The sequence below is a fragment of the Zonotrichia leucophrys genome, chromosome 29 (assembly GCF_028769735.1).
Source record: "Zonotrichia leucophrys gambelii isolate GWCS_2022_RI chromosome 29, RI_Zleu_2.0, whole genome shotgun sequence".
NCBI classification, from domain to species: Eukaryota; Metazoa; Chordata; class Aves; order Passeriformes; family Passerellidae; genus Zonotrichia; species Zonotrichia leucophrys.
In genome coordinates this window covers 990,017-1,015,481 of record NC_088198.1, presented here as the reverse complement: position 1 = coordinate 1,015,481, position 25,465 = coordinate 990,017, and the positions used below count along the sequence as shown (strand labels likewise).

General features: G+C 54.0%; 1 protein-coding gene across 5 annotated transcripts; it reads right to left on the bottom strand.

Moving 5' to 3' along the window:
- Positions 1-1,845: 1,845 nt before the first annotated feature.
- Positions 1,846-25,465, bottom strand: LETMD1 (LETM1 domain containing 1). 5 transcript variants are annotated; one of them, XM_064734627.1, is made up of 9 exons: positions 25,286-25,400; positions 24,075-24,226; positions 21,413-21,528; positions 18,741-18,823; positions 12,821-13,007; positions 10,315-10,416; positions 7,081-7,233; positions 6,056-6,152; positions 1,846-4,374 (listed from the first exon to the last, which is right to left on the bottom strand). In XM_064734627.1, the coding sequence occupies exons 1-9, from the start codon at positions 25,393-25,395 to the stop codon at positions 4,292-4,294; spliced, it is 1,083 nt and encodes a 360-aa protein (XP_064590697.1). In that variant the 5' UTR covers positions 25,396-25,400; the 3' UTR covers positions 1,846-4,291. The 5 variants fall into 5 exon arrangements, with proteins under 5 accessions (XP_064590697.1, XP_064590696.1, XP_064590695.1 ...); XM_064734626.1 differs by having other exon boundaries at positions 21,413-21,520; XM_064734625.1 differs by lacking the exon at positions 1,846-4,374 and having other exon boundaries at positions 4,384-6,152; positions 21,413-21,520; positions 25,286-25,465.

The following is a 25,465-nucleotide window of genomic DNA, read 5'->3' as shown; positions in this document are numbered from 1 at the left end:
ATTAGATTAGATTAGATTAGATTAGATTAGATTAGATTAGATTAGATTAGATAGATTAATTAGACTAGAAACAATGTAGATTAGATTGTTTAGATTAATTAGACTAGACTATAGTAGATTAGATTATACTATGTTAGATTAGATTAGATTATAGATTAGATTCCATTCCATTCATTAGATTCGATTAGATTATAGATTAGATTAGGTTAAAATTAGATTAGATTAGATTAGATTGGATTAGATTACATTAGATTCAATTCAATTCAATCCAATTCAATTAATCCAATGAAATCCAATGAAATCCAATCCAATCCAATTCAATTAATCCAATCCAATTCCAATCCAATCCAATTAATCCAATCCATTTAATCTAATCCAATCCAATCCAATCCGATCCAATCCAATCCCATCCAATCCAATTAATCCAATCCAATCCAATCCAATCCAATCCAATTAATCCAATCCAATCCAATCCAATCCAATCCAATCCAATCCAATCCAATTAATCCAATTAATCCAATCCAATCCAATCCAATTAAATTAAATTTTATTGATTTAGGAGAGGTTTAGGGATGGGTGTAGGTGGTTTTGTGGATGAGGGATTTTTTTTTTCCTTTCTGTTCTTTCTGCTGCTTTCGGTTCTGTTTTTTGCTTGGGGGATGGTGCTGAAGATATTTGGGGATATTGAATTTTTTAATTGAATTGGGGATATTTGAATTTTTAACGTTTTATTGGCAGTTTTTAAGAGATAGAATAAAGAGAGCAAAGCAAAGAAAGAAAAGAATTCCTGTTTTACTTTCTGGTTTCCCTCCAGCGCCTTTGGCTCTGCCCTGGATGCCAAGGACTGTCCCTGTGCCACCCATTGGGGCTGGCACTGTCCCTGTGCCATCACCCAGGCCTGGCACTGTCCCTGTGCCACCCTCAAGGGCTGGCACTGTCCGTGTCACTGCCCAGGGCTGGCACTGTCCCTGCGCCACTCAAGGGCTGGCACTGTCCCTTTGTCACTGCCCAGGAGTGACACAGGGGTGAGGGGTGACAAAGAGCTGGGAGGTGCCGTGGGGCTCAGAGGTGACAGAACTGAGAGCTGACACGGGGGTGACACAGGGGTGACACGGGGGTGACACAGGGGTGACACAGGAGTGACACAAGGCTGGGAGGTGACAAAGGACTGACACAGGGCTGGGAGGTGACAGAACTGATGGGTGACACAGGACTGAGGGGTCCCACGGGGCACAGAGGTGACACAGGGGTGAGAATGACCCAGAGGTGACACAGAACTTACAGGTGACACGGCTGGGAGGGGACACAGGACTGAGGGGTGACAGAACTGAGGGGTGACAGGGTGACACAGAACTCAGAAGTGACAGAGCTGAGAGGTCACACAGGACTGAGAGGTGACAAATGGGTGACACAGGGCTCAGAGGTGACACGGGGCTGAGGGGTGACAAAGAGCTCAGAGAGGTGACACAGGAGTGACACAGGGCTCAGAAGTGACACGGGGCTGAGGGGTGACAGGGTTGGGAGGTGACAAACGGGTGACACAGGACTGAGGGTGACAACCCCAATTTTCCCGAATTTTTGATCCCCACGGATCCCCTGCTCCCCCCCCTGTCCTGGGGGTGACCCCAGATGTGTCCCCAGCTGTGACCCCAAATCTGACCCCAAATCTGACCCCAGATGTGTCCCCAGATGTGTCCCCAGATGTGTCCCCAGATGTGTCCCCCCAGCATTCATTCCCTTTTACCAGATTTCACTCATTTCAAGGACATTTTTCCATTTTTAAATAATTTTTATTTGACTTAATCCACCGGATCCTCTCCTTGGGTCCCCCCTGCCCCCCAAAATCCAGAGGTCCCCTCAAATTCCTCCAACCCCCATTCATTTTTCATTTTTCATTTTTCATTTTTCATTTTTCGCTTTTTTCACTTTTCATTTTTATTTTTCCAAATTCTGTGAATACAAAGCTTCTCTTCAATATTTTACAATTTATTTTTTTCCCAACCATATCCACAAATAATGGGCAATTTAACAATGGGCTCCTTTTTCCTGAAAAATGCTGAATTTAAGGGGAATATTTAAGTGGAAAAACATTTTAAAAAGGTAAAATTAGATGTGAATTGTGGCTGAAAAGTGAATTTATCAAGGGGGGGGGCTCTGAAATTCACAAAAATTCTGTATTTAAGGGAAATATCTAAGTGGAAAAATGAAAAGAATGGTTAAATTAGATTGAATTTTGGCTGAAAATGGTGAATTCAAGGGGGGCTCTGAAATTCATAAAAATGTGGAATTCAAGGGGAATATTTAAGTGGAAAAACTAAAAAATTGGTAAAATTAGACGTGAATTGTGGCTGAAATGTGAATTCGTTAAAGGGGGTTCTGAAATTCACAAAAATGTGGAATTTAAGGAGAATATTTAAGTGGAAAAACAAAAAAAAAAAAAAAGGTTAAATGAAATTGAATTGTGGCGAAAAATTGTGAATTTCTCAAGGTGGGGGTGCGAAATTCCCAAAAATGATGAATTTAAGGGGAATATTTAGGTGGAAAACCAAAAGGACCTCAAGAAACCCCAAGAAGTTCTCAGGAGATCCCAAAAGGCCCTCAGGAAACCCAAAAAGTTCTCAGGAGACCCCAAAAAGTTCTCCGGAAACCCAAAAAGTTCTTAGGAGACCCCAAAAGTTTCTCAGGAAATCCCAAAAGGTTCTCAGGAAATCCCAAAAGGCCCCCAGGAAATCCCAAAAAGATCTCAGGAGACCCCAAAAGGATCTCAGGAAACCCCAAAAGGCCTCCAGGAAATCCCAAAAGTTTCTCAGGAAACCCCAAAAAGTTCTCAGGAAACCCCACAAGGATCTTAAGGAACCCCAAAAAGTTCTCAGGAGACCCCAAAAAGTTCTCAGGAAACCCCAAAAGGATCTCAGGGAACCCCAAAAGCATCTCAGAAAACACCAAATTCTCTCAGGGAACCCCAAAAGGCTCCCAGGAGATGCCACAAGGTCGGTGGGAATCCCAGGGCGCTGCTGAGGGAGGGCTGGGACAGCTGAGCCTGCTCAGAGGAGAAAAGCAACAGGAGAAGTGTCCAGGAGGGAGCCAGGGCCACCAGATCCCAGGGGAACATCCTGAGATCCCACAGGAACATCCAGCAGATCCCACAGGAACCTCCAGCAGATCCCACAGGAACCTCCAGCAGATCCAACAAGAACATCCAGGAGATCCCATGGGAAGCATCCACCAAATTCCATGGAAAGCTCCAGAAGATCCCACAGGAACATCCGATAGAGCCCAGGGGAAGCATCCAGCAGATCTCAGAGGAGTCTCCAACAGATCCCATAGGAACACCCGCCAGATCCCACACGGACCTCCAGCAGATCCCATGGGAACCTCCACCAAATTCCATGGAAAGCTCCAGAAGATCTCACAGGAACACCTACCAGATCCCACAGGAACCTCCAGCAGATCCCATGGGAATCCACCAAATTCCACGTAAACATCCAGAATATCCCACAGGAACATCCAAAAGATCTCACGGGAGCATCCCGAAGATCCCATGGGAAGCATCCACCAAATCCCATGGAAAGCTCCAGAAGATCTCACAGGAACAACCAACAGATCCCACAGGAACCTCCAGCAGATCCCATGGAAAGCATCCACCAAATCCCAGGGGAATGTCCAGAAGAACCCATGACAACACCCAGCAGGTCCCATGGGAATATCCAGAAGATCCCACAGGAACAACCAACAGATTCCATGGGAACCTCTACCAAATTCCATGGAAAGCTCCAGAAGATCTCACAGGAACACCTACCAGATCCCACAGGAACCTCCAGCAGATCCCACAGGAAGCCCCAGCAGATCCCACAGGAACACCATCAGGTCCCAGAGGAAGCCCCAGCTCCGGGAGCCGCTCTCTCTCCCCACAATTAACGAGACACAGTTAATTACTGACCAGCACAGCCACCGCCTGTGCCAGCTGTGCCAGCTGTGCCAGGGGGGGCACAGCCTGGGCTAGGGGGGGGACACACAGGTGCCACCTGTCACCCCCAGGTCATACGGGGCTCTGTCACAGCACCAGCTGGGGGGGGACACACAGAGGTGCCACCTGTCACCACTCAGGTCACCATGGCAGTACCAGCTGGGGGGGGGACACGCAGGTGCCACCCAGTCACTCCTGGGTCACTGGCACTGCACCAGCCGTGGGGGGGACAGGCAGGTGCCACCTGTCAGCCCCGGGGCACCGGGGGCACCGTGGGGCACAGTCTGGGGGGGGGACAGGCAGGTGCCACCCGTCACCCTCCGGTCACGCAGGGCGGTCCCTCGGGGGCTGGCACGGCTCCAGGGCCAGCAGCACCATGCTGTGTGCCAGCAGAGAGGCCTCCGAGGCTGCGGGGGCACAGGGGCACCGTGAGGGACTGGCATGGGGGCGCACTGGGGGGGGCATGGGATGGGGTGGGAGTGGCACTGGGGGCACTGGGAGAGACTGGCATGGGCACTGGGAGCACTGGGAGAGACTGGCACGGGCACTGGGGGCACTGGGAGAGACTGGCATGGGCACTGGGGGCACTGGGAGAGACTGGCATGGGCACTGGGGGCACTGGGAGAGCTGGGGCTGGCACTGGGGGCACTGGGAGAGACTGGCATGGGCACTGGGGGCACGGGGAGAGACTGGCACGGGCACTGGGAGCACTGGGAGAGTGGCATGGGCACTGGGGGCACTGGGAGAGCTGGGGCTGGCACTGGGGGCACTGGGAGAGACTGGCACGGGCACTGGGAGCACTGGGAGAGCTGGGGCTGGGGCAGGAGTGGCACTGGGGGACATTGGGGGGTCTGGGGTGGGCACAGGATGGAGGCACTGGGGGCACTGGGGGGGCTGGGACTGGTATGGGAGTGGCACTGGGGGACACTGGGGGTGCTGGAGTGGCATGGAGGGGGTTCTGAGTGGTCTGGGCAGCACTGGGGGGGCACTGGGAGAGCTGGGGCTGGCACTGGGGGCACTGGAGGGGCTGGGACTGGGGTGGGAATGGTGCTGGGAGAGCGGGGACTGGCATGGGAGTGGCGCTGGGGGGCACTGGGCAGACTGAGAGAGCTGGGTCTGGGGTGGGAGTGGCACTGGGGGCACTGGGAGATCTGGGGCTGGCACTGGGAGCACCATGAGAGACTGGCATGGACACCAGGGGCACTGGGAGAGCTGGGGCTGGCACTGGGGGCACCATGAGAGACTGGCATGGACACCGGGGGCACTGGGAGAGACTGGCACGGGCACTGGGAGCACGGGAGAGCTGGGGCTGGGGCAGGAGTGGCACTGGGGGACATTGGGGGGTCGGGGGTAGGCACAGGATGGAGGCACTGGGAGAGCTGGGGCTGGCACTGGGGGCACTGTCAGAGACTGGCACGAGCACTGGGGGGGCTGGGACTGGTATGGGAGTGGCACTGGGGGACATTGGGGGGCCTGGGGTGGGCACTGGGGGGGTTCAGGGTGGTCTGGGCAGCACTGAGATAGGAACCTGGCAGACTGGGAGCACTGGGATGGGCACAGGGGGCCACTGGGATGGGCACAGAGATGGGCATTGGGGAGCACTGGGATGGGCACTTGGGGCACTGGGCTGGGCATGGAAGGAGCAATGGGATGGGCATGGCCAGCACTGGGATGGGCACAGGGGGCCACTGGGATGGGCATGGGGAGCACTGGGATGGGCACAGGGATGGGCATTGGGGAGCACTGGGGGCAATGAGATGGGCATTGGGGAGCACTGGGGCTGGCACTGGGATGGGCACTGGGGAGCACTGGGCTGGGCATGGGGGGAGCACTGGGATAGAAATGCAGGAGCACTGGGATTGGCACTGGGATGGGCACTGGGATGGGCATGGGGGAGAACTGGGATTGGCACTGGGATGAGTATAGGGAGGCACTGGGGAGCACTGGGATGGGCACTGGGATGGGCACTGGGATGGGCACAGGGGTGGGCACGGGCACAGTCTCTGCACAGGTGACAGGGCTGAGCCCCGATGGTGACAGTGCCACCCCCGCAGTGCCACCCCCGTGCCCAGGGAAGGCTTTGGGTACCTTGGAGCTGGCAGGAGAGCCTGAGCCACTGCTCCAGCCACGCCTGGCACTGCGCCCGGCCCAGGTGGGTGGAGTTCAGCCCACGCAGGTAACAGGCCTGGGGACAGACGGACACCGTCAGGACGGACACACGGACATGGTGAGGGATGGACACACGGACACATCAGGGATGGACACACGGACACATCAGGGATGGACACACGGACACCGTCAGGGATGGACACACGGACACATCAGGGATGGACACACGGACATGGTCAGGGATGGACACACGGACACGGACAGGGATGGACACACGGACACGGTCAGGGATGGACACACGGACACGGTCAGGGATGGACACACAGACACATCAGGGATGGACACACGGACACGGTCAGGGATGGACACACGGACACGGGCAGGGACGGACACACAGACACCCAGCACCCACCAGGACCCCCTCAAGGACAGGGAGATGTGGAAACAGCCCTGCAGGTGCCACCCGCGGTGCCCCATGAAGTGCCCCAGGCTGGCACAGCCACGCTCACCACCCGCAGCTCCTCCTTGGACAGCTGCCCCAGCCCCAGGTGCCCCAATGCCCCGCAGGTGCCCCCCCAGGTGCCCCAGGCTGGCACAGGTGTGCTGGGCCGTGCTCACCGCCCGCAGCTCCTCCTCGGAGAGCTGCCCCAGCCCCAGGCGCAGCAGGGCATGGTCCAGGTGCCCTGTGAGGTGCCCCAATGCCCCGTAGGTGCCCCCAGGTGCCCCCCCAGGTGCCCCCTGTAGGTGCCCCCTGAGGTGCCCCATGAGGTGCCCCAGGCTGGCACAGCCGCGCTCACCGCCCGCAGCTCCTCCTCGGAGAGCTGCCCCAGCCCCAGGTGCCCCAATGCCCCGCAGGTGCCCCCAGGTGCCCCATGAGGTGCCCCAGGCTGGCACAGCCATGCTCACCGCCCGCAGCTCCTCCTCAGACAGCTGCCCCAGCCCCAGGTGCCCCAATGCCCCCCAGGTGCCCCCCAGGTGCCCCAGGCTGGCACAGCCGCGCTCACCGCCCGCAGCTCCTCCTCGGAGAGCTGCCCCAGCCCCAGGCGCAGCAGGGCCCCGTCCAGCTGCCGGATCTCCAGGACGTGGCTGCGCAGGCGGCGCCGCAGGACGAAGGCCGGCAGGTGAGGGGTCAGGAACAGCACCCGGCTCAGGGCTCTCTGCGGGCGAGGGGGCACCTTGGGGGGCTGCAGCTCCCCCTGCCCACCCTCCCACCCCGGAACCTTCGGCTCCTCCCCCTGGGCACAGCACCTCCCAGCGGGATGAGGTTTCAAACATTTCAAACATTCCTGCCTGGATACAATCTGGGATTTCAAACATTCCTACCTGGATACAATCTGAGATTTCAAACATTCCTACCTGGATATAATCTGAGATTTCAAACATTCCTACCGAGATACAATCTGAGCTTTTGGGACACCATTTTGAGTTCATTTTTTGAACCATTTTAGCTCATCTTGGGTTCATTTTGTGACCCTTTTGGGTACATTTGGTGACCATTTTGGTTTATCTCAGGTTCATTTTGTGACCATTTGGGATCATCTTGGGCTCATTTTGTGACCATTTTGGGTTAATTTTTGACTATTTTATCTCATCTTGGGTTCAATTTGTGACCATTTTGGTTCATTTGGGTTCATTTTGTGACCCTTTTGGGTCCATTTTGTCACCATTTTGGGTCTATCTCAGGTTCATTTTTTGACCATTTTGGTTCATCTTGTGACCATTTTGGTTCATTTCAGTTTCATTTTTTGACCCTTTTGGGTCTATTTTGTGACCATTTTGGTTCATTTCAGGTTCATTTTTTGACCATTTTGGGTTCATTTTTTGACCATTTTGGGTACATTTTGTGACCATTTTGGGTCTATCTCAGGTTCATTTTTTGACCATTTTAGCTCCTCTCAGGTTCATTTTGTGACCATTTTGGTTCATCTTGTGACCATTTTGGTTCATTTCAGTTTCATTTTTTGACCATTTTGGGTTCATCTCGAGTTCATTTTTTGACCATTTTGGGTCATCTTGGGTTAATTTTTTGACCATTTTTTGACCGTGCTGCTCTATTGTTCGATGGAAGCTTCTGGAAGCTGACTGACCACCTGAAGCCCACTCGGACAATCCCCCTGAATTCCCATTCAGCCACTTCCACCCGCCCACCTGGCCCCAACCCATCCCAGAACACCTCCATGGATGGGGAAATCCCTCCCAGTTCCTCCCCACCTCCACAGGGAGGAAATTCCATCCCCAAATCCCCTCTGGATTCATTCCCAGCAGCTCCACATCCTCCTAACGCTGGTGGGACCCCCCCAGTGCAGGTGGGGTCTCACCTGAGCCCCCCACACTGCAGCCACAGTGCCCAGGACCCCAAAGACCCCCAGGGATGGAGATCTCAACCCAGGGATGGGGATCCCAAACCAGAGATGGGGATCCCAACCCAGGGATGGGGATCCCAAACCAGGGATGGGGATCCCAAACCAGGGATGGGGATCCCAAACCAGGGATGGGGATCCCAAACCAGGGATGGGGATCCCAAACCAGGGATGGGGATCCCAAATCAGGGATGGGGATCCCAACCCAGAGATGGAGATCCCAACCCAGGGATGGGATCCCAACCTGGGGATGGGGATTCCAAACCAGAGATGGGGATCCCAACCAGGGATGAGGATCCCACACAGAGATCGGGATCCCAAACCAGAGATAAAGATCCCAACCCGGGGATGGGGATCTCAAACCAGGAATGGAGATCTCAAACCAGGGATGGGGATCCCAAATCCCAACCAGGGATGGGGATCCCAACCCAGAGATGGGGATCCCAACCCAGGGATGGGGATCCCAATCTGGGGATGGGGATCCCAAACCAGGGATGGAGATCTCAAACCAGGGTTGGGGATCTCAAATCCCAACCCAGGGATGGAGATTTCAAACCAGGGATGGGGATCCCAAACCAGGGATGGGGATCCCAAACCAGGGATGGGGATCCCAAAACAGGAATGGGGATCCCAGCCCAGGGATGGGGATCCCAACCAGAGATGGGGATCCCAACCAGGGATGGGGATCCCAAACCAGGGATGGGGATCCCAACCAGGGATGGGGATCCCAACCCAGGGATGGGGATCCCAACCAGGAATGGGGATCCCAAACCAGGGATGGGGATCCCAAACCAGGGATGGGGATCCCAACCCAGGGATGGGGATCCCAACCAGGAATGAGGATCCCAAACCAGGGATGGGGATCCCAAACCAGGGATGGGGATCCCAACCCAGGGATGGGGATCTCAAACCAGGAATGGGGATCCCAACCAGGGATGGGGATCCCAAACCAGAGATGGAGATCTCAACCCAGGGATGGGGATCTCAAATCCCAACCAGGGATGGGGATCCCAAACCAGGGATGGGGATCCCAAACCAGGGATGGGGATCCCAAACCAGAGATGGGGATCCCAACCAGGGATGGGGATCCCAAACCAGGAATGGGGATCCCAGCCCAGAGATGGAGATCTCAAACCAGGAATGGGGATCTCAAATCCCAAATCAGGAATGGGGATCCCACCCAGGGATGGGGATCCCAAACCAGAGATGGAGATCCCAAACCAGAGATGAGGATCCCAAACCAAGGATGGAGATCCCAATTCAGGGATGAGGATCCCAACCTGGGGATGGGGATCCCAACCCAGGGATGGGGATCCCAACCCAGGGATGGGGATCCCAACCCAGGGATGGGGATCCCAAACCAGGGATGGAGATCCCAAACCAGGGCTGGGGATCCCAACCCAGAAATGGAGATCTGAAACCAGGGCTGGGGATCCCAAAACAGGAATGGGGATCCTGACCAGGAATGGGGATCCCAAACCAGGGATGGGGATCCCAACCCAGACCCCCAGGGATGGAGATCCCAAACCAGGGATGGGATCCCGACCAGGGATGGGAATCCCAAACGAGGAACGGGGATCCCAACCCAGGAATGGGGATCCCAACCCAGAAATGGAGATCCCAATCAGGGATGGGGATCCCAACCAGGAATGAGGATCCCAAACCAGGGATGGGATCCCAACCTGGGGATGGGGATTCCAAACCAGAGATGGGGATCCCAACCAGGGATGAGGATCCCACACAGAGATCAGGATCCCAAATCAGGAATGGGGATCCCACCCAGGGATGGGGATCCCCCCCTGCCCAGCCCAGGCCACCTCTGCAGCTTTCCCTGGGCTGTTTTGGGGCACCCCTGGGCAGGTGAACCCCTGAACTCACCACGTGATCCACCTGGAGCCTGTTGAGGAGCAGCAGAGAGCCCGAGAACAAACTCCTGAGAGCCAGGAGCTGCGCCAGCTGGGGCCGGGCCCCTCCCTGCACCTGCAAGAGCCCAGCAGAGCACAGGTGACACCTCAGACACGACAAAGCCTCGGGTTTGAGGCGTTTTTCACATTTTGTGTTGCTTTAGTGGGTGTGGGTTTCATCTTATGGGATGGGGAGCTCTGTTCGTAGTAGGGAGACAAAACAATTCCTGCTCTAGCTGGGGACCAAGGAGAAATAATCCAAATTTCAGGCCCAAGAGCATAAATAATGGTGAATTGAGGAGAGAAAAACAAGAATGGGAATTCATAACCTAAAGCTGCAATTGGATAATTAACTCCAACATGCAAATGGAACAGAACTTATAAAAGTGAGAGACCCCGTGAGAGGTCGGGCATTTTGTGACCATTTGGGTTCATCTTGGGTTCGTTTTGTGACCATCTTTGTTCATCTCAGGTTCATTTTTTGACCATATTGGGTTCATTTTGTGACCATTTTGGGTTCATTTTGGTTCATCTTAGGATCATTTTGTGAACCTTTGGGTTCATTTTTTTAACATTTTGGGCTCATCATGGTTCAGTTTTTTTACCATATTGGGTTCATTTTGTGACCATTTTGGGTTCATTTTGTGACCATTTTGGGTTCATCTTGGGTGTAACTAACTCTATCAGTAGTTTTTCTTATGTGACTAATTTTGGGTTTCATTTTGTGACCATTTTGGGATCACCTTGGGTTCATTTTGTGACCATTTTGGATTCATTTTGTGACCATTTTTGTTCATCTCAGGTTCATTTTTTGACCATATTGGGTTCATTTTGTGACATTTTGGGTTTATTTTGTGACCATTTTGGGTTCATTTTGTGACCATTTTGGGTTCATTTTGTGACCATTTTGGGTTCATCTCGGGTTCATTTTTGGCCATTTTGGTTCATCTTGGGTGTAACTAACTCTGTCAGTAGTTTTTCTTTTGTGACCATTTTGGGTTCATCTCAGGTTCATTTTTTGACCATATTGGGTTCATTTTGTGACCATTTTGGGTTCATTTTTTGACCATTTTGGGCTCATCATGGTTCAGTTTTTTACCATATTGGGTTCATTTTGTGACCATTTTGGTTCATCTTGGGTGTAATTAACCCTGTCAGTAGTTTTTCTTTTGTGACCTTTTTGGGCTCATTTTTTGACCATTTTGGGTCCATCTTGTGACCATTTTGATTAATCTCGTGACAATTTTGGGTTCATCTTGGGCGTAACTAACTCTGTCAGTAGTTTTTCTTTTGTGACTATTTTGGCTTTCATCTTGGGTTCATTTTGTGACCATTTTGGTTCATCTCAGGTTCATTTTTTGACCATATTGGCATCATTTTGTGTTCATTTTGTGACCATTTTGGGATCACCTTGGGTTCATTTTGTGACCATTTTGTGTTCATTTTGTGACCATTTTGGGTTCATCTTGGGCGTAACTAACTCTATCAGTAGTTTTTCTTTTGTGACCATTTTGGGTTTCATCTTGGGTTCATTTTGTGACCATTTTGGATTCATTTTCTGACCATTTTGGTTCATCTCAGGTTCATTTTTTGACCATATTGGCATCATTTTGTGTTCATTTTGTGACCATTTTGGGTTCATTTTGTGAACATTGCGTTCATCTTGGGCTCATTTTGCAACCATTTTGGTTCATCTCAGGTTCATTTTTTGACCATATTGGCATCGTTTTGTGTTCATTTTGTGACCATTTTGGGTTCATCTTGGGTGTAACTAACTCTATCAGTAGTTTTTCTTTTGTGACTATTTTTGGGTTTCATTTTGTGTTCATTTTGTGACCATTTTGAGTTCATTTTGTGAACATTGGGTTCATCTTGGGTTCATTTTGTGACCATTTTGGTTCATCTCAGGTTCATTTTTTGACCATATTGGCATCATTTTGTGTTCATTTTGTGACCATTTTGGGATCATCTTGGGTTCATTTTGTGACCATTTTGGGTTCATCTTGGGTGTAACTAACTCTATCAGTAGTTTTTCTTTTGTGACTATTTTTGGGTTTCATTTTGTGTTCATTTTGTGACCATTTTGGGATCACCTTGGGTTCATTTTGTGACCATTTTGGTTCATCTTGGGCGTAACTAACTCTATCACTAGTTTTTCTTTTGTGACTATTTTGGGTTTCATCTTGGGTTCATTTTGTGACCATTTTGGATTCATTTTGCAACCATTTTGGTTCATCTCAGGTTCATTTTTTGACCATATTGGCATCCTTCTGGGATCACCTTGGGTTCATTTTGTGACCATTTTGGGTTCACCTTGGGCATAACTAACTCTGTCAGTGGCTCTTCTTTTCCATTATCGCACACATTTTGATTTTTTTCCCCTTTCCTAATAAACCCTATTTCTGACTCGCAGCCTCCCAGTGATTTTCCCTTCAAACCAGACCACAGAGTGACCCAGAGTGGCAGTGGTGGGCACAGACCTGCTGGCAGAGCTGCAGCAGGAGCTGCCGGGGCCGCGCCTCGGGCAGGGAGCGCGCTGCCCGCGCCAGCGCCCGCAGCACGGCCGCGTGCGAGGCCCTGCGCCGGCGGTCGTACGCGTCCAGGAACTCCAGCCGCTGCCTGGGCGTCCAGAAGTGCCGGATCAGGAGCTGCCGGGGGAAGAAATACCTGGGGAGAGGCAGGAGAGGGGGTTCAGGGAGGGAAATGCAGAGCAGGGGGTTCCCTGTTTCTTTTTTTGGAGCTATTTGAACATTCACTGCCCTCCCAGAATCTGCATTAATCCAGGAGAAGTTTTCCTCATGACATGAGGCTGGATGTGAGCTGGGAGTGGCAGCGACTGGAGCTGCCACAGGAATTAGAGTGAAATTATTTCCTTGGAGTTCTCAGACTCTCCTAAATCTCCTCCTCAGGCATCCAGAAGTGCCTGATCAGGAGCTGCTGAGGGAAGAAATACCTGGGGAAAGGCAGGAGAGGGGGTTCAGGGAGGGAAGAGCAGAGCAGGGGGTTCCCTGTTTCTTTTTTTGGAGGTATTTGAATATTCACTGCCCTCCCAGAATCTGTATTAATCGCGGAGAAGTTTTCCTCATGAAAAGAGGCTGGATGTGGGCTGGGAGTGGCACTGAGTGGAGCTGCCACAGGAATTAGAGTGAAATTATTTCCTTGGAGTTTTCAGACTCTCCTGAATCTCCTCCTCAGGCATCCAGAAGTGCCTGATCAGGAGCTGCTGAGGGAAGAAATACCTGGGGAGAGGCAGGAGAGGGGGTTCAGGGAGGGAAGAGCAGAGCAGGGGGTTCCAGGGGGCTCCAGGGGGTTCCCTCTTTCTTTTTTGGAGATATTTCTGCCCTTCTTGAATCTGCATTAATCCAGAAATTTTCCTCATGAAATGAGGCTGGATGTGGGCTGGGAGTGCCACAGGTATTACAGTGTCCTTTATTTCCTTGAAGTTCTCAGACTCTCCTAAATCTCCTTCTCAGGCATCCAGAAGTGCCTGATCAGGAGCTGCCGGGGGAAGAAATACCTGGGGAGAGGCAGGGAGAAGAAATACCAAGGAGAGGGGGTTCCCAAGAAATACCTGGAGAGGGGGTTCAGGGAGGGAAATGCAGAGCAGGGGGTTCCAGGGGGCTCCCTGTTTCTACTTGGAAGATATTGGAATATTCAGTGCCCTCCCTGAACCTGCAGGAGAAGTTTCCCTCATGAGATGAGGCTGGATGTGGGCTGGGAGTGGCACTGAGTGGAGCTGCCACAGGAATTAGAGTGCCCTTGATTTCCTTGGAGTTCTCAGACCCTCCTGAATCTCCTCCTCAGGCATCCAGAAGTGCCTGATCAGGAGCGGCCAAGGGAAGAAATACCTGGGAGAGGCAGGAGAGGGGGTTCAGTGAGGGAAATGCAGAGCAGGGGGTTCCAGGGAGTTCCCTCTTTCTTTTTTGGAGATATTTCTGCCCTTCTTGAATCTGCATTAATCCAGAAATTTTCCTCATGAGATGAGGCTGGATGTGGGCTGGGAGTGCCACAGGAATTAGAGTGTCCTTTATTTCCTTGGAGTTCTCAGACCCTCCTGAATCTCCTTCTCAGGCATCCAGAAGCTCCACCTGGGCATCCAGAAGTGCCTGATCAGGAGCTGCTGTGGGAAGAAATACCTGGGAAAGGCAGGAGAGGGGGTTCAGGGAGGGATGGGCAGAGCAGGGGGTTCCAGGAGTTTCCCTGTTTCTTTTTCAGATGTATTTGAATATTCACTGCCCTCCCAGAATCTGCATTAATCCAGGAGAAGTTTTTCTCATGAAATGAGGCTGGATGTGGGCTGGGAGTGCCACAGGTATTACAGTGTCCTCGATTTAATTGGAGTTCTTAGACCTTCCTGAATCTCCTTCTCAGGCATCCAGGAACTTCACCTGGGCATCCAGAAGTGCCTGATCAGGAGCTGCTGAGGGAAGAAATACCTGGGGAGAGGCAGGAGAGGGGGTTCAGGGAGGGATGGGCAGAGCAGGGGGTTCCAGGGGGCTCCCTGTTTCTACTTGGAAGATATTGGAATATTCAGTGCTCTCCCTGAACCTGCAGGAGAAGTTTCCCTCATGAAATGAGGCTGGATGTGGGCTGGGAGTGGCAGCGACTGGAGCTGCCAGAGGAATTAGAGTGAAATTATTTCCTTGGAGTTCTCAGACTCTCCTGAATCTCCTTCTCAGGCATCCAGAAGCTCCACCTGGGCATCCAGAAGTGCCTGATCAGGAGCTGCTGTGGGAAGAAATACCTGGGAAAGGCAGGAGAAGAGATTCAGTGAAAGAAAGGCGGAGCAGGGGGTTCCAGGAGTTTCCCTGTTTCTTTTTCAGATGTATTTGAACATTCACTGCCCTCCCTGAATCTGCATTAATCCAGGAGAAGTTTTTCTCATGAAAAGAGGCTGGATGTGGGCTGGGAGTGCCATAGGAATTAGAGTGTCCTTGATTTTCTTGCAGTTCTCAAACCCTCCTGAATCTCCTCCTCAGGCATCCAGAAGTGCCTGATCAGGAGCTACTGTGGGAAGAAATACCTGGGAAAGGCAGGAGAGGGGATTCAGCAAGGGAAGAGCAGAGCAGGGGGCTCCAGAGGGTTCCCTCTTTCTTTTTTGGAGATATTTGAATATTCACTGCCCTCCCTGAACCTGCAGGAAAAGCTTCCTCATGAAACGAGGCTGCATGTGAGCTGGGAGTGCCACAGGAATTAGAGTGTCCTCGATTTAATTGGAGTTCTTGGACCTTCCTGAATCTCCTGCACAGGAATCCAGGAACTCCACCTGGGCATCCAGAAGTGCCTGATCAGGAGCTGCTGTGGGAAGAAATATCTGGGAAAAGGCAGGAGAGGGGTTCAGGGAGGGAAATGCAGAGCAGGGGGCTCCAGGGGGCTCCCTCTTTCTTTTTTGGAGATATTTCTGCCCTTCTTGAATCTGCATTAATCCAGAAATTTTCCTCATGAGATGAGGCTGGATGTGGGCTGGGAGTGGCAGTGACTGGAGCTGCCACAGGAATTAGAGTGTCCTTGATTTTTCTGGAGTTGTTAAACCCTCCTGAATCTCCTGCACAGGCATCCAGAAGTGCCGGATCAGGAGCTGCCGGGGGAAGAAATACCTGGGAAAGGCAGGAGAGGGGGTTCAGGGAGGGAAATGCAGAGCAGGGGGCTCCAGGGGGCTCCAGGGGGCTCCCTGTTCCTTTTCTGGAGATATTTCTGCTCTCTCTGAATCTGCATTAATCCAGGAGAAGTTTTTCTCATGAAATGAGGCTGGATGTGGGCTGGGAGTGGCAGTGACTGGAGCTGCCACAGGAATTAGAGTGAAATTATTTCCTTGGAGTTCTCAGACCCTCCTGAATCTCCTCCTCAGGCATCCAGAAGTGCCTGATCAGGAGCTGCTGTGGAAAGAAAAACCTGGGAAAAGGCAGGAGAGGGGGTTCAGGCAGGGAAGAGCAGAGCAGGGGGTTCCAGGGGGCTCCCTCTTTCTTTTTTGGAGATTTTTCTGCCCTTCTTGAATCTGCATTAATCCAGAAATTTTCCTCATGAGATGAGGCTGGATGTGGGCTGGGAGTGGCACTGAGTGGAGCTGCCACAGGAATTAGAGTGTCCTTGATTTTTCTGGAGTTGTTAAACCCTCCTGAATCTCCTCCTCAGGCATCCAGGAACTCCACCTGGGCATCCAGAAGTGCCTGATCAGGAGCTGCCGGGGGAAGAAATACCTGGGGAGAGGCAGGAGAGGGGGTTCAGCAAGGGAAGAGCAGAGCAGGGGCTCCAGGGGGTTCCCTCTTTCTTTTTTGGAGATATTTGAATATGCACTGCCCTCCCTGAACCTGCAGGAAAAGCTTCCTCATGAAACGAGGCTGCATGTGAGCTGGGAGTGCCACAGGAATTAGAGTGTCCTCGATTTAATTGGAGTTCTTGGACCTTCCTGAATCTCCTCCTCAGGCATCCAGGAGCTCCACCTGGGCATCCAGAAGTGCCTGATCAGGAGCTGCTGTGGGAAGAAATACCTGGGAAAGGCAGGAGAGGGGGTTCAGGGAGGGAAGTGCAGAGCAGGGGGCTCCAGGGGGGTCCAGGGGGTTCCAGGGGGCTCCCTGTTTCTACTTGGAAGATATTGGAATATTCAGTGCCCTCCCTGAACCTGCAGGAGAAGTTTCCCTCGTGAGATGAGGTTGGATGTGGGCTGGGAGTGGAGCTGCCACAGGAATTAGAGTGAAATTATTTCCTTGGAGTTCTCAGACTCTCCTAAATCTCCTTCTCAGGCATCCAGGAACTTCACCTGGGCATCCAGAAGTGCCTGATCAGGAGCTGCTGTGGGAAGAAATATCTGGGAAAAGGCAGGAGAGGGGGTTCAGGGAGGGAAGAGCAGAGCAGGGGGTTCCCTGTTTCTTTTTTCGGATGTATTTGAATATTCACTGCCCTCCCAGAATCTGCATTAATCCAGGAGAAGTTTTTCTCATGAAATGAGGTTGGATGTGAGCTGGGAGAGCCATAGGAATTAGAGTGTCCTTGATTTTCTTGCAGTTCTCAAACCCTCCTGAATCTCCTCCTCAGGCATGCAAAAGTGCCTGATCAGGAGCTGCTGTGGAAAGAAATATCTGGAAAAAGGCAGGAGAGGGGATTCAGGGAGGGATGGGCAGAGCAGGGGGTTCTAGGGGGCTCCAGGGGGCTCCCTGTTTCTTTTTTGGAGATATTTCTGCCCTTCTTGAATCTGCATTAATCCAGAAATTTTCCTCATGAGATGAGGCTGGATGTGGGCTGGGAGTGGCACTGAGTGGAGCTGCCACAGGAATTAGAGTGAAATTATTTCCTTGGAGTTCTCAGACCCTGCTGATTCCAGAACTCAGAACTGGCACTGCCAATCCAGCACTCAGAACTGGCATTGCCAATCCAGCACTCAGAGCTGGCACTGCCAACCCAGCACTCAGAGCTGGCATTGCCAACCCAGCACTCAGAACTGGCATTGCCAATCCAGCACTCAGAGCTGGCACTGCCAACCCAGCACTCAGAGCTGGCACTGCCAACCCAGCACTCAGAACTGGCATTGCCAACCCAGCACTCAGAGCTGGCACTGCCAACCCAGCACTCAGAGCTGGCACTGCCAATCCAGCACTCAGAGCTGGCACTGCCAACCCAGCACTCAGAACTGGCACTGCCAACCCAGCACTCAGAACTGGCACTGCCAACCCAGCACTCAGAACTGGCACTGCCAACCCAGCACTCAGAGCTGGCACTGCCAACCCAGCACTCAGAACTGGCACTGCCAACCCAGCACTCAGAACTGGCAGTGCCAACCCTGCACTCAGAACTGGCACTGCCAACCCAGCACTCAGAGCTGGCACTGCCAACCCAGCACTCAGCTCATCAAGGCCGTTGGAACATAATTTTTGCTGAATTATGAAAGAAGAGCCTGAGAAACTGAATGCCAACCTGCAAGAACTGGATAACAGAAATATTAAAATATTAAGATATTAAAATATTAAGATATTAAAATATTAAGAATATAAACTTTGATCAATTAAGAAAGAAGATGTTGAGAACCTGAATACCAAGAGCACCAGAACTGGATAACAGAGATATTAAGAACACAAATGGTTCTAAATTAAAAAGAAGAGGCTGAGAAACTGAATATCGTGACAGAAAGAACTGGATAACAGAAATATTAAAATATTAAGATTTAGGACTCAAGGTGCCCTAAATCTCACACCAGGACAGGTTTTTTGCCCCTAAAAACCCAAAATTCAGGGAATTTGAAGCTCAGGAAGGGCTGGGTACTCACAGCAGGACAATTCCTGCCCCTAAAAACCCAAACTGGAGGGAATTTAGGAATTAGGACACCCTAAATCTCACACCAGAACAATTTTTTGCCCCTAAAAGCCCAAATTTCAGAGGATTTGGGGCTCAGGGGAGCCGGGTACTCACATGAGCAGCAGCACCAGGAAGTTGGCGAAGGGGGGGATGGCGATGATCCCGATGGGAATGGCCTTGAGCACGTCCCTGCGGAACTGCCCCGGGACAGGGGGACAGCGTCAGCACCCGCCTCCAAAAAACCCCAAAAATACCCAAAATTCCCCAAATTCCCCCCTGCCCGAGCTGGCTGCAGCTGCCAGGGCCTGGGGGTGGCAGGGAAGGGGGCCCAGAGGGGCAGAGATGGGGCAAAAGGGGGAAAAAGGGGAAAAAAGGGGGAAAAAGGGGGGAAAATGGGGGGAAAAAGGGGAGAAAATGGGGGGGAAGGGAAAGGGGGGAAAAAGGGAAAAAGGGGAAAAAGGGGAAAAGAAAGGGGGGAAAAAAAAAGGGGAAAAAAGGGGAAAAAAGGGAAAAAAGGGGAAAAAAGGAAAAAAGGGAAAAAGGGAAAGAAGGGGGGAAAGGGGGGGGGAAAGGGGGAAAAGGGGAAAAACGGGGAAAAATGGGGAAAAAGGGGGAAAAGGGGGAGGGAAAAAGGGGGGAAAAGGGGGGAAAATGGGGGAAAGGGGGAAAATGGGGGAAAAGGGGGGGAGAGGGGGGGAAGAAAGGGGGAAAAAAGGAGGAGAAAAAGGGGGGAAAAAGGGGGAAAAAGGGGGAAAAAGGGGGAAAAAGGGGGAAAAAAAGGGGAAAAAGGGGAAAAAGGGGAAAAAGGGGAAAAAGGGGGAAAAAGGGGGGAAAGGGGGAAAGGGGGAAAATGGGGAAAAAGGGGGAAGAAAGGGGGGGAAAGAGGGAAAAAAGGGGGGAAAAGGGGGGAAAAGGGAGGAAAAAAGGGGGGGAAAGGGGGAAAAACAGGGCGGGAAAGGGGGGAAGAAAGGAGGAGAAAAACAGGGAAAAAAAGGGGGGAAAAGGGAGAAAAAAAGGGGGAAAAAGGGGGGGAAAAGGGGAAAAAAGGGGAAAAAAGGGGGGGGGGGGGAAAAACGGGGAAAATGGAGGGGAAAAAGGAGGGAAAATGGGGCAGAAAGGGGGAAAAAAGGGGAAAAAGGGGGAAATGGGGGGAAAAGGGGGAAAAGTGGGGGAAAAAGGGGGGCAGAGATGGGGCAGAAAGGGGGCAGAGATGGGGCAGAGATGAGGCTGAGGGCAGCCAGAAGGGAGATGAGGCTGAGATAAAGCAGAAGGAAAGCAAAAGGGGGGCAGAAGGGAGGCAGAGGAGAACCAGAGGGGGGATGAAGCAAAGATGGCACTGAGAGGAGGCTGAGGTGCCACAGACGTGAGGCAGAGGGGAGGCAGGGTGAGAAAAGGCAGAGATGGGGCAGAGATGGGGCTCAGGAGAGGCAGAGATGGGGCAGAGATGAGGCAGAAGGGAGGCAGAGGGGATATAAGGCAGAGATGGGGCAGAGATGGCACTGAGAGGAGGCTGAGGTGCCACAGGTGACACAGAGATGAGGCACAGGCAAGGATGAGGCTGAGGGGAGATGAGGCAGAGACAAGGCTGAAGTGAGGCAGAGATGAGACAGAAACGAGGCTGAGGGGAGGCAGAGGGGAGGCAGGGGTGAGGCTGAGGTGGGGCAGAGGGAAGACGAGGCTGAGGGGAGGGGAGGCAGGAGGGAGGCAGGGTGAGGCTGAGGTGGGGCAGAGGGAAGACGAGGCTGAGGGGAGGGGAGGCAGGAGGGAGGCAGGGGTGAGGCTGAGGTGGGGCAGAAATGGGGCAAAGGGAAGGCAGAGGGGAGGTGGGGCAGAAATGGGGCAGAGAGGAGGCAGAGAGGAGGCTGAAGGGAGGCACAGGTGATGCCGGGGTGAGGCAGAAAGAAGGTGAGGCAGAGATGAGGCACAGGGGAGGCAGAGATGAGGCTGAGGAGAGGGCACAGGCGGGGCAGAGGGAAGGCAGAGGGAAGGCTGAGATGAGGCTGAGATGAGGGGAGGCTGAGATGAGGCTGAGGGGAGGTGAGGCTGAGGGGAGGTGAGGCTGAGGGGAGGTGAGGCTGAGGGGAACCAGAGGGGAGATGAGGCAAAGATGCGCAGAGATGAGGCTGAGTGACACAGGTGACACAGAGGTGAGGCAGAGGGGAGGCAGCGGTGAGATAAGGCTGAGGGAGGCAGAGGGGAAGGCAGAGATGAGGCTGAGGAGAGAGCACAGGTGAGGCAGAGGGGAAGTGAGGCAGAGATGAGGCAGAATGGGGCAGGGACGAGCTGAGGGGAAGCAGAGGGGAGATGAGGCTGAGGTGATGCACAGGTGAGGCACAGGTGGCACAGGTGACACACAGGTGACACAGGTGACACACAGGTGACACACAGGTGACACACAGGTGACACAGAGGTGACACACAGGTGACACAGGTGACACAGGTGACACACAGGTGACACAGATGACACACAGGTGACACACAGGTGACACACAGGTGACACAGATGACACACAGGTGACACAGGTGACACACAGGTGACACAGAGATGACACACAGGTGACACAGGTGACACACAGGTGACACAGGTGACACAGGGAGGTAACACAGGTGATACAGATGACACACAGGTGACACACAGGTAACATAGGTAACACAGGTAACACAGGTGACAGGGGTGACACACAGGTGACACAGGTGACACACAGGTGACACAGGTGACACACAGGTGACACAGAGATGACACACAGGTGACACCCAGGTGACACAGGTGCCACAGCTCCCCGCTGACCTGCCGCAGCCGCTCCATGTCCCGGTACGGGAGCTGCTGAGGGCTCAGCCGCTGCTCGGCCATCCTGGCCCGGATCCTGCGGATCTCCTGCACCTCCAGCACCAGGGCCTGCACCCCTGCGGGAGCGGGGCGGCCTCAGGGGCACGGCCGGGCTGGCACGGCTGCTGCCCTCCAGAACGGGCCCTTCTGAGAGCTGGGGCTCTTTGGGACACAGATGTTTGGGCTCCCCCTTTTCAGCACCCACCTCTTGGGACACCCCTTTTGGGAACATCTCAGAAATAGTGGGGTTTTTTCAGATTCCCTTTTTCAGGACCCACCCCTTGGGACCCCCCATTTAGGACCCAGATATTTGGACTCCCCTTTTTCAGCACCCACCTCTTGGGACACCCATTTTTAGAACATCCCACTCTCTTCCAGACCCCCTTTTTTTGGGATACATCTGTTGGGACCCCCATTTTGGACCCACCTCTTGGGACCCCCCATTTGGGACCCCCTATTTGGGCTCCCCCATTAACACCCACCTCCTGGGACACCCCTTTTGGGAACACCTCAGAAATAGTGGGGTTTTTTTCAGACTCCCTTTTTCAGGACCCACCCCCTGGGACCCCCATTTTGGGACCCAGACATTCAGACTCCCCTAATGAGCGCCCCTTTTTCTTGGGACACCCCATCTCCTTTTCAGCCCCCCCACATTTTTGGGAACCCCCATTTGGGACCCAGATATTTGGACTCCCCTTTTTCAGCACCCACCTCTTGGGACACCCATTTTTAGAACATCCCACCCTCTTCCAGACCCCCTTTTTTTGGGACCCATCTGTTGGGACCCCCATTTGGGACCCAGAAATTCACACTCCCCCATCAGTCCCCCTTTTTCTTGGAACACCCCAAAAAATGTGGCTTTTTCAGACCCCCTGTTTTGGACCCCCCATTTGGGCTCCCCCATTAACACCCACCTCCTGGGACACCCCTTTTGGGAACACCTCAGAAATAGTGGGGTTTTTTCAGGACCCACCCCCTGGGACCCCCATTTTGGGACCCAGACATTCAGACTCCCTAATGAGCCCCCCTTTTTCTTGGGACACCCCATCTCCTTTTCAGCCCCCCACATTTTTGGGACCCAGATATTTGGACTCCCCTTTTTCAGCACCCACCTCTTGGGACACCCATTTTTAGAACATCCCACCCTCTTCCAGACCCCCTTTTTTTGGGACACATCTGTTGGGACCCCCATTTTGGACCCACCTCTTGGGACCCCCCCATTTGGGACCCTCCTTTTGGGACCCAGAAATTCACACTCCCCCATCAGTCCCCCTTTTTCTTGGAACACCCCAAAAAATGCAGGCTTTTTCAGACCCCCATTTTTAGACCCACATGCTGGGACCCCCCATTTGGGACCCACCATATTTGGCTCCCCCTTTACACACCCACCTCTTGGGACACCCATTTTTGACATCACTCTCTCAGACACTGTGGTTTTTCAGGATCTCTGTTAGGACCCCCCCATGGGACCCCATTTTGGGACCCAGAAATTCACACTCCCCCATCAGTCCCCCTTTTTCTTGGGGACACCCCTTCCTTTTCAGCACCCCACATTTTCGGACCCCCATTTTGGACCCAGATATTTGGACTCCCCTTTTTCACACCCTTTTCAGCACCATCTCTTGGGACACCCATTTTTAGAACATCCCACCCTCTTCCAGACCCCCTTTTTTTGGGACCCATCTGTTGGGACCCCCATTTGGGACCCCTTTGGGACCCAGGGTCCTAACACCCCCCTTCAGCCCCCTTTTTTGGAACACCCAAAAATAGCAGGCTTTTTCAGACCCCTTTTTAGACCACCCCTGGGACCTCCCATTTGAGACCCAGACATTCAGACTCCCTAATGAGCCCCCCCTTTTCTTGGACACCCCATCACTTTTTCAGCCCCCTCCCATTTTTGGGACCCCCATTTGGGACCCAAAATTGACTCCTCTCTTTTTCAGCACCCACCTCTTGGGCCCCATTTTTGGACCCCAACCCTACTCCTGGACCCCCTTTTTCTGGATCACATCTTTGGGACCCCCATTTTGAACCCACCTCTTGAGACCCCCTTTTTGGACCCCCCCATTTGGGCTCCCATTAACACCCCCTCAGGTCACCCCTTTTTGGAACACCCAGAAATAGTGGGTTTTTCAGACCCTTTTTCGGGACCCACCAGCTGGGACCCCCATTTGGGACCCAAATTACACACTCCCCCTTCAGTCCCCTTTTTTTGGAACACCCAAAATATGTGGTTTTCAGACCCCTTTTTCAGACCCACATGTGGACCCCCATTTGGGACCCAGACATTCAGACTCCCTAATGAGCCCCCCTTTTTCTTGGGACACCCCATCTCCTTTTCAGCCCCCCCCCACATTTTTGGGAACCCCAATTTAGGACCCAGATATTTGGACTCCCCTTTTCAGCACCCACCTCTTGGGACACAAAAACTCCCAACCATTTTTTGACCACTTGACCCCAAAACACACTCCCCATCGTCTTTCTTGAACACCCATGTTTTTTGTTTAGACCCACATGCTGGGACCCCCCATTTGGGACCCAGACATTCACACAGCTCCCCCTCCCTTTTTTGGGGCCCCTCTTTTTGTTCCCGCCATTTTCAGCCCCCCGTTTAGGCACGGACCGTTTTTGAAGGTGCTGTGCAGGAGGAAGAAGCGGGGCCAGCTCCTCTCCAGGTACCGCTCGTACCGAGCGCTCACCCGCCGGGCAGCGCCGGCCACGGCGGCCACGAGGGCGCGGGAGGCGGCGCGGGAGGAGAGCGAACGAACCGGGGACCTGCGGGGACAGCCCCGGCTCAGCTCCGGACACACCGGGAACCGAAAGCCTCGAACACACCGGGGACCGGCCGCAGCACCGAACACACCGGGAACCGGTGCCCGCAGCTCCGCACATACCGGGCACCGGTAGCCCCAACCCCGAACCCACCGGGCACCGGCAGCCCCACACACTCCGGGGACCTGCGGTGGCAGCCTCGGGTCAGCACCGGACACACCGGGAACGGGCAGCCCTGAGTCAGCTCCGGACACACCGGGGACCGGAGACCGCACCGGGGAGCTGCAGCCCCAGCGCCGCGTCGGCACCGAACCCACCGGGCACCGGCAGCCCCGAGCACACCGGGGAGCGGCGGGCACACACCGGGGAGCGGCATACCCGACTCCGAACCCACGGGGCACCGGCAGCCCTGAGTCAGCCCCGCACACACCGGGGACCGGCGGCCGCAGCTCCGAATCCACCGGGAACCGACAGCCCCGCACAACGCACCGGCAGGGACTCGCCCATGCCCAGCTCGAACCCACCGGGCAGGCACAGCGGACCACCGGCACCGCATCGCGCCCGCACACACTGGGCACCGGCAGCCCCGCATCAGTGCCGAATACACCGGGGAGCTGCAGCCCCGGCTCCGAACCCACCGGGCACCGGCAGCCCTGAGTCAGCCCCGGCCACTTTCGGTGCTCCCGGAGAGGGTGAACGGAAGCTGGGAACGCCCCGGGGAAGGGCTGGGGTGGGATTGAGGAGCTCCGGGGGATTGAGGAGCCCCGGGTGGTTCCGGAGTTCCCGTGCTGGGCTCGGCTGCGCGGCACCGGCGGTACCGGGAAGGAACAGCGGCGCGGTAACGGGGAGGGGGTGCGATAACGGGGGGCACCGAGGGCCCGGTAACAGCGCGGGGGGACACGGAGGGGACCGGAGAGGACGAGGGGGGTAAAGGAGAGCGGTGTTGGGCGGGGGATCACGACAGCGCTCGGTTTCGGTCGGTGTTTAACGGGGGTGCCGCCGGTGTTTGGGGCGCCCTGAGAGCAGCGGGTCCCGGCCGGTCCCGCGGGGGTCCCCGCTCACCTGGACACGGCCGGAGCGAGCGGCGGCGGGATCCGGCCCCGGGCGGGGCTCAGGGCGGCGGGGCCGAGGCGCCAGAGCGGGCCCCGGGCTGCGGCCATGGGCAGCGCCATCTTGGGCCGGCGGTCACGTGAGGTGCTGAGCGCTGATTGGCTGCCGCGCCGGAAGTGCTCCTTGCTGGCA

What these genes read in the sequence shown, in the direction of transcription:
- LETMD1 (XM_064734625.1), bottom strand. Translation starts at nt 25,395, where the DNA reads ATGGCGCTGCCCATGGCCGCAGCCCGGGGCCCGCTCTGGCGCCTCGGC. An exon ending in TGCTGCAGCTCTGCCAGCAG is followed by an intron (nt 10,417 to 12,820) that starts GTCTGTGCCCAC and finishes GGGCTCTTGCAG; the next exon opens with GTGCAGGGAGGGGCCCGGCC. An exon ending in GGCTCCAGGTGGATCACGTG is followed by an intron (nt 7,234 to 10,314) that starts GTGAGTTCAGGG and finishes CCTCGCCCGCAG; the next exon opens with AGAGCCCTGAGCCGGGTGCT.